At 40.6% G+C, this 9,420-nt stretch overlaps 1 protein-coding gene across 1 annotated transcript; it reads left to right on the top strand.

Annotated features, from left to right (window-relative positions):
• The first annotated feature begins 6,511 nt into the window (after positions 1-6,511).
• Positions 6,512-7,453, top strand: LOC138017445 (uncharacterized). Its single transcript, XM_068864530.1, has one exon. The coding sequence runs from the start codon at positions 6,512-6,514 to the stop codon at positions 7,451-7,453; it is 942 nt and encodes a 313-aa protein (XP_068720631.1).
• The last annotated feature ends 1,967 nt before the right edge of the window (positions 7,454-9,420 follow it).

The following is a 9,420-nucleotide window of genomic DNA, read 5'->3' as shown; positions in this document are numbered from 1 at the left end:
CTCAAAATAAAAATTCGCGTTATTGTAATCGCTTCGTTAATATTTCAACTTTTTTAATATGACGGGGGTGTGGTAGTTCCTCAAAAATGACGCCGGTAGGAACGGCGCTCAATTTAGGGCAGAAAATGAAAATTTATCCTCAAGTAATGACGTTTTCCATAAAACCTAAAATTTGGCTATTTCACGTTGTAGTTTTGCCGATGACGGCAATGAAATGGACAAAAGTGAAAAACACACGTGCAGGGCGTGCAAAGCTATTGTTTTTGCCTACTAAATATGCAAATTTGTGACGTTCTCGTTGCCGTCGCCGTTGTCGTTGCTTAAGTTCCCTATTGGCGAGACTGTACGAAACCTAGCAGTACCAATTGCAGAGCATTCAAATCCTGCTCACACTTCTGAACCTGCAAAACTCCTGCGGGAAAACCCATCACATGCTTTCACTTGGCGTGTTCTCTCCTCGGCACAGACTTTTCACAAGCGTAGGATCGTCGAGGGGCTAATGATCCAACAATTCCGCCCCAGTTTGAACAAACAAGTCATTTCTTATGTCTCCAAACTTTTCCCTTTGGGAATTACATGAGATATAAATGTACGCGCGGACGGTCACCCATTTCAACCCTGATGATGGCAAACAGCCGAAAACGTTTGGTTTGAATATTTTAATCTTTTAACTTTTAGCCTTGTATATAGAATATATTTTACTAAGTGAACATCATGGACAAAAACAAAATAATTATGCAAAAAAAAAATAATTATGAAACTCCCTGAAGAACTCAGGCCGCGCCTGACGAAATATTGGTCAAACAAAAAATATATATCCTCACAGACGTACAACCAGCCTTGCAGAATTATTTTGTTTTTGTCATGATGGCTGATTTTTGAGATGATTATAAAAAAGGCTAAGGGTTACTAAAAATCTTTAAGAACAATAACATTTTCGACCGTACGGTTATCATCAGTGGTAGTCTTAATAAGTGTAGTTTACCATAAAAAATATCGTTTAACCGAGTTACCCTTTTAGTAATTGTCAGGAGCCGGTAGGAGGTGAAACCACCGAGGGTTCTTTTATCGAATTTATCGGGTATCGTATGCCGCGGCACGAGCAAAATGACTTCACAGTGTTATTCACAAGCCATCAATCAACGAGAGTGTGTCAGGCTTTTTCGATATTCTGATTGGTTGTCTAGATATCCGCATATAATGTTGGAGTAGCTAGAACTATGGGAGACCTGTTGTGTAAATGGACGCCACGGGAAAACATTTTAAATATCGAAATTTCCCGACACAATTTTGTTGCTTCATGCCTTGTGAATAACATTGTGCAGTCATTTTGCTCGTGCTGTGGCATCAGATACCCGTAAATTGCATAGAAGAACCCTCGGTGGTTTCACATCTTATCGGCTCCGATCCTGACACTTCTCGAATGTAGTTTTCGACGGCAAAAACTGCGGCCTCCTCGACAATGCTAACGTTAGGACTAAATGACAGGTACAATTGCGTGTTATCGGCGTAAGCATGTGAACTCCAGATTAGAAAACAAATTATTATATAGATACTGATAAAATACCAGGATTTCTCTTTTTACTAAAAAATCATATCTTCACCGCGCGCACTGAACGTATCATTTTTGTCTTTCAGCGGTGAGGATATAGGTGTCGACATGGTAACGAACACGATTAGCCAATAAAATGCGAGCTTCGTCTTCATTGTAAGATACTTTTGTGCTTCAGTATAATGCCTCTCTACTACATTAAAATTTTTATTGCAAAATTTTACATTATCATGATTTGCTTTTCATAACTTTCATATCTTGTTTCATGTTACACAACATGCGTGTTTTAGCGGTTAGTGACCACTTTTTCATCATTTTAAAAATGAAAAAAAACAAGTTGTTTTAAATCTAGACATTTCATCAATATCTAAATAATAAACAGAACATTACATGACCGCTTGGGGATACGAATTTTTTCTTCTCGTGCTGAAAGTATCTCTCATTCGAAGATAAAATTCGTATTCCCGCGCGGCTACGTAATATCCTCTATATCACATAGGTAGATAGTAAACAAAAGTGCACCGTGGCATTTACCTTGAAAAAACACCCCATTTTAATCAAATGACTGCGAAATGCTCTAGAATACTATAGTCTTGCCATTATTCGATTACTGTTCGCCTGTCTGGGACAGTTGCTGGGCTGGGAGCAAAGATTGCCTAGATAAGCTAAATAGACGTGCCGCATGTATCATTGAAGGGGGATCAATCGCAGCTGAGGAGTTAAAATCATCACTTGGCTGGCCCAACCTACAAGCGCGCAGGAGTTATCTCAAATGCCTTTTAAACCATAAATGTCTTCACCGAATAGCGCCTTCGTACTTACTTTCAGAGTTTAGGCACGCGCACTTTTTCCATGGCTATAACATCACAAGCCGTGATTTGCTGCGCTCTCCCTTTGCAAAAACTGCTAAGTATCAGGGGAGCTTCAGAATAAACGGCGTTCGAACTTACAACACCATTCCGAGAAACATTAGGCAAGTAGAGACGTTCAGCGAATTTAAAATCAAACTAAAGCGCCATCTTAAACAGTAACACCTTCGGTACATGCTGCATTTATAACTTAATTATTCGTCTAGTTTTTAATGTTTTATGTCTTTGTTTTGTGCTTTGTCAGGGCTCCATTTAAACTAGCTCTGCTAAACTGGATGCCCCTGGATAAATATTGAATTAAATAAAGATAAAATTAAAAATTAAAAAAAAGAGTATGCTTTATGCAGATTTTTTGGGATCTACGTTCCAGGTTTGGATCGAAGCGTTTGTAGCAAAATCAACGGTGGTCAACGGTGTCAGAGGCGCCTCTAGTAATGATTAGATCAGTGTCTCCACGTGTCTTCTAAAATAATGAACAACATATGACAACTCATAACTCTTTAACTTTAAAATTAAGAGTTCCTTTTCATTCGAAAACGAGTTGAGAAGCGATGCAAATATCGATCATTATTGCTCCTAATCTTAGTCTTAATGTGAATGCTACTCTTTATCTCAATGAATAAGGAACAATAACATTTTCGGCCTAATTAGGCCTAAAACGATGTTTAATCTCAAATCCAACCTTTGTCGGTTAGTATTCAATGTATGGTGGGGTCATACATGGTGTTTTGGTGCTTCGTTGCCCTGTTTCGTGGTTTAGTAATGCCCTTTTTCTACACTGGAATTCAGACGTGTAGCCCGGGTCACGATACAATTGTAATGTACAACTGTAGCTTTACTATTGTAAATTAAGGTCTCGGTAAAGGAAAATGAGGTGTCCGCGGAAAAATGAAATTGTCGCGCCGCATTTTTTGGTATAGTGTCAAACTATGTATCGTGATATTAAAGCTAATAGATTGAATTATTTGAATAAAGTTTTAGTTTTTTGGTATTTTTAAATATTAAAATATTGCCTTTCAGTTTTGAGGCCTCAAACTCAGAACGAAGAGTCTGCTGCAGAAGCTCGTACCCCTTATTTTATTGCGAAAACAACATCTTAGTCACAGATGAAGCTCACTTATCTTGACAGCGCTCTAACAAGCTCAGCCAACATCGACGCTGAAGCAACCCATAGAATTGCTAGAGCCAACACTGCCTTTGGCAGGCGGAAAGATAAGGTCTGGGAGCTTCGTGGCTTACGCATTGAGACCAAGCTGAAAGTATATAGAGCAGTAGTCCTACCTTCCTTGCTCTATGCATGCGAGACATGGACATGGACAGCCGGCATGCCAAGCAGTTAAATGCCTTTCATCTAAGATGCCTCAAAACCTTGCTCCATGTCAAATGGCAGGACAGAGTTCCTGACACTGAGGCTACGTTCTGCACCGGGATGCGATGGAAGGCATAGATGCTACCTTACTGTGAGCACAGCTCCGGTCGTCTGGCCACGTTCTCCCTATGAGTGATCGTCGACTCCCAAAGAGACTGTTCTACAGAGAGCTAAAAACAGGAAAGCGCTCACGCGGCAGATCCAAGAAGCGCTACAAAGACTAACTGAAGGAATCCCTCAAGCGCTGCAACATTCCTGACTCCACCTAAGAAGAGACGGCGGGAGATCGTGCCAGCTGGCGATCCCGTGTGAGTTCCGGAGTAGCGTAACTACTGTTGAAAACCAACAGAAACGCCAGAAGAGGAACGATCATGAGAGCCTTGCCTCCCAGACCGACGCAGCCCCCAGCGTTCTATGTACACACTGTAACAGACTCTTCCGAGCTAAGATTGGCCTCATCAATCATCTACGTACCCATCCCAACCCCTGAGTGATTTGAAGTCATGGTCATCTTCGCAAGCGAAGGACGAAAATCATCACAGTCACAGATGAATGCACTCCAATACCGTGTGAGGAATTTTTGATATGTAAAGAATTGAAAGAAATATCACGCGCCAAAGTCGAAACTCTCTCCTCACACTTAATTTAGGTAGAAAAGTGCTTATTAGCCAAGCAAACTCGAGCTTAAAAACGAAGAGACGCAAACTGACCTGACCTAGAATCCCCCTTTACAAATGCCCACGATACCCACTCTGCGTTCAGTCTGATAATACTACTGCTATGACCTACATCAGTGCCATGGTTGTTGTAAAATCAGAGACCTGTAATGACATGGCCCTCCAGATTTGGGAGTAGTGCATAGCTGAAAAATTTGGCTAAGTGCTAGGCACATTCCTGGGTCTCAAAATAACCAAGCTGACACAGCTTCACGAGCATTCAAAGATTCAGTTGAATGGTCATTGTCAAACAAAGTGCTTCAATCCATTCTTAGTGATTGGGGCCCCTTTCATATGGATATGTTCGCATCAAGACTTAACTATAAAGTAAAGGACTATGTGGCCTGGCGACCTGACCCAAGGGCTACATTTATTGATGCACTTTGTGTTAACTGGGAGCCTTATGTCTAGCTTGATTCCCCGATGCTTGACGAAAATAGAGAACGACAAAGCGACAGGAGCACTGATCGTACCCTATTGGACAACACAGTCTTGGTTCACACCTCTGTTGAACCATCTAGTAGACAACCCACTGCTTCTCCCTCAGTCAGACAAATTGTTACTGTTGCCTCCCTTTTTGAAAGAGGCCTAAGGTATGATGGCATCAATACAGCTAAGTCAGCAATATCGGCCATAATCGAACCCAAACACGGTCTTACACTCGGAAGCCAACCTCTAATCTCGAGGTTTATGAATGGTGTGTTTCGAAGCAGATCCCCTGTTCCTCGTTATGAAGCTACTTCGGATGTTCAAGTTGTCTTATCTCATCTGGCTTCTTTTGCTTCAGTAAAAAAAAAACACTTGGACCTTAAATCCTTTACCTACAGACTTGACTTACAGTTGATAAAAACAGGGACTGATATAGGAAAAGAAAACAAACAGCGGTTACAAACATTTTCATTTTATACTTGACGTTTCGTATGTTGCAGCACACATCAACAGAAGTGACGGTTAAAACTGTTACACAGAATTTTAAAAACTAGAGCGAGGAACTGGTGACTAGTTAAAAAGTGTGATAACAAAATCGTAACTTCCGGTAGTCGATTCTTCCGGAAGAAATTAATAAAGAAAAAGCTTCTCACTACCAATGTTTTCATTGAGAGAGGGTTTTAAGTCACTGATTACTAGTAATAGCGTTTCTTTAATTTTACATTGCATGTCGGACTTTCCAGTTGCGAGGAATTCAAAATGGTCCCATTTGATGTTATGACCGGTAGAAATTGTATGGCCTGCAACAGCAGAGGCGTGACCGACTTGTGTAAGAGCTTTGAAATGCTCGGACTTCCTGTCATGCAATCTTCTTTTTGTTTTGCCGATGTAGAAGGAATCACAGTCCCAACAACTGGCTTTGTATACTATTTTTGATCTTTGAGAACGACTGAAACGATCTTTGTAGGGAAAAAAGACTTAACCCTGCAAGTGATTGACACAGCCATAGAACTTACTAATACAAGATTTAACACGTCGAGTAAGAGCTTCACTTTGAAAGCCCAAAAAAGGCAAGACAAGAATGATATCTTTCTTAGGAACAGTGGTGGCAGGTTCAGCAGACCTGTTCTTTTGTCTGTTCAAAACATCATTAATGTTATAACAAAGAACGCCTCTTGGGTAACCATTTTAAAGGAGAGTGTTCTTGAGATCGAAGAGAGTCGACTGTAACAAGGAAGAACTCGAGCAGATGCGTAAGCAGCGATAGGTGAGGGTGCGGATTAAATTTATTTTATACTTTCTAGGAGTGAAAGAGTCCCACTTGGTGTAGAGGCCAGTGAAAGTTGTTTTGCGATGTACTGTTGTTGTGAAATTGTTGAGATTGCGCTTAATGCGGACATCTAAAAATGGAATCTCCTGGTTTTCTTCAAGTTCCATTGTAAATTTGATGTTAGGATGTCTGGTGTTAAGCAAATGCCGAAAACTGGCCCGAAGTGCAGTGGCACAGGTTTCGAATTTGAGCTATGACAGTGTGATTTTCAATTACTCGCATCGGGCTTTGACAGAGGCTGAAAAAATGGTTTTGGCAAGGGGCTTGCGTTTCTGTCTCCCACCGAAAGCTGTCGACGGAGTAAGCGTAAAATGTGCTTTTGAAATGCTCTACCGTGATCTTATTGGTTTGGGTCATTCATTAACAAGTGAGGACCAAGACAGATTGAAATGTCAGCTCAAAAATGCATCTTACAGTTACATCTACTCTTATGATTATTCTAAACAAAAGCGAATTCTAACTAAGGAAGAATGGATGGCTCTTAACGATTTGCGAAATGATACTTCTATTATTATTACTAAACCTGACAAAGGAAATGGTGTTGTAATTGTCAACAGACATGATTACCTCAGCAAAATGAAACAGTTGATTTCCGATGGAACGAAATTTAAGTTGTTATCGCACAACCCAACCAAGTCTAGGGAGAACAGTCTTATTTCCTATCTTCGTAACCTCAAGCGAGATTGTATAATTGATGAAGCTACATTTAGAAAAATCCTTCCTTCTGGATCTACTGCTGGTGTTTTTTATGGTCTTCCTAAAGTCCACAAAACTGGTTGCCCCTTTCGCCCGATTGTCTCCTCAGTTAACACATACAACTACAATCTTGCCTCTTTTCTTGTTGATCTCCTTAAACCGATCTCCACCAACCAATTCACTATCAAGGACTCCTTCTCTTTTGTGGATTGGACTCATCAACACAACGATGAAATAATGTGCTCTTTTTACGTGTGTTCCTTATTCACGAACGTTCCACTCGACGAGACAATAGAAATTTGTCTTTCCAAGTTATACTCTCTTCCTGACCCTCCTGCCTTACCGCGACATGTCCTCAAAACCTTGCTCGAGTTTGCAACAAAGAAAAGCCACTTTGTATTTGATGGTCATTATTACGACCAAATCGATGGCGTTGCAATGGGGTCTCCGCTAGGCCCAGTATTAGCTAACATTTTCATGTGTGACTTTTAACAGAAATGGTTGGCTAATGTAGATTCTCGTCCCCCCATTTGGTTTAGATATGTGGATGACACATTTTCTTTGTTCGACAGTGAAGCCACTGCGGCCAGTTTTCTGCATTTTCTTAACACCAGACATCCTAACATCAAATTTACAATGGAACTTGAAGAAAACCAGGAGATTCCATTTTTAGATGTCCGCATTAAGCGCAATCTCAACAATTTCACAACAACAGTACATCGCAAAACAACTTTCACTGGCCTCTACACCAAGTGGGACTCTTTCACTCCTAGAAAGTATAAAATAAATTTAATCCGCACCCTCACCTATCGCTGCTTACGCATCTGCTCGAGTTCTTCCTTGTTACAGTCGACTCTCTTCGATCTCAAGAACACTCTCCTTCAAAATGGTTACCCAAGAGGCGTTCTTTGTTATAACATTAATGATGTTTTGAACAGACAAAAGAACAGGTCTGCTGAACCTGCCACCACTGTTCCTAAGAAAGATATCATTCTTGTCTTGCCCTTTTTGGGCTTTCAAAGTGAAGCTCTTACTCGACGTGTTAAATCTTGTATTAGTAAGTTTTATGGCTGTGTCAATCTTAGGGTTATTTTTCAAAACACTTGCAGGGTTAAGTCTTTTTTCCCTACAAAGATCGTTTCAGTCGTTCTCAAAGATCAAAAATAGTATACAAAGCCAGTTGTTGGGACTGTGATTCCTTCTACATTGGCAAAACAAAAAGAAGATTGCATGACAGGAAGTCCGAGCATTTCAAAGCTCTTACACAAGTCGGCCACGCCTCTGCTGTTGCAGACCATACAATTTCTACCGGTCATAACATCAAATGGGACCATTTTGAATTCCTCGCAACTGGAAAGTCCGACATGCAATGTAAAATTAAAGAAACGCTATTACTAGTAATCAGTGACTTAAAACCCTCTCTCAATGAAAACATTGGTAGTGAGAAGCTTTTTCTTTATTAATTTCTTCCGGAAGAATCGACTACCTGAAGTTAACTAGTCACCAGTTCCTCGCTCTAGTTTTTAAAATTCTGTGTAACAGTTTTAACCGTCACTTCTGATGATGTATGCTGCAACATACGAAACGTCAAGTATAAAATGAAAATGCTTGTAACCGCTGTTTGTTTTCTTTTCCTGTTGAAATTGAAATGGCCAAAGGACAAAAGTATTTATGAGGGACTGATATGGTTGAGTTTGCGTTTCCAACACATATTAAACAGAGCCGAACTGGTTACGAAAACCCATCACTTCAGCTTAAAGCTTATCCCGCAGACCCTGGATTGTGCGTTGTCACTCACCTGAGGGAATATATTGCAAGGACTCAGGAACTACGAGGACCGGAGAGCAAGTTGCTTATAAGCTATTTACGACCTTATCTTGCCGTGTCTAAAGACACCATGGCTCGATGGATGTGTACTGTTACGATGGGTGCTGGACTGGGTGTCGCCATATTTAAGCCACACAGCACACGATCTGCTGCAACATGGAAAGCCAAGAGAGGGTATGTGTCCCATTGGACAGACTCTACCTTTGCAGATTCTGTTCTTAAAACAGACGATTTTACAGTATGTGTTTTGCAGATATGTTCATATATTTGTCAGATGACTTGAGTACCATTTCTGACAGGCAGACATTACAGTTACTGTTCAGAACTGTAGATGCCTCTTTTTACCTGTCATGTGAATGTCTTGCTATAAAATCTAATGGGATCCCAGATGCAGTGATGACGAAATAGAATCGAAAATTAAACGAGACTTACCCGGAAGTTGAAGTTTGATTGAAATTCTATGAGTCATAACACCGTATTTAGGGATCGCATGCCCCCCCCCCCCCCCTCCATCAGTAGCTATATAGCTCTGTCCCACCCAAACCCAATGTTATTTTGACCTTTTTTGTGCAGTGTTACAGTATTAAGAACCATGGATGTGGTCAACATTCACATTCGAGCTTTGAAAACTT

Source organism: Montipora capricornis, chromosome 9 (assembly GCF_036669925.1).
Source record: "Montipora capricornis isolate CH-2021 chromosome 9, ASM3666992v2, whole genome shotgun sequence".
NCBI classification, from domain to species: Eukaryota; Metazoa; Cnidaria; class Anthozoa; order Scleractinia; family Acroporidae; genus Montipora; species Montipora capricornis.
The sequence above is the reverse complement of the archived record's forward strand: the minus strand, read 5'-3'. Positions and strand labels throughout refer to the sequence as shown.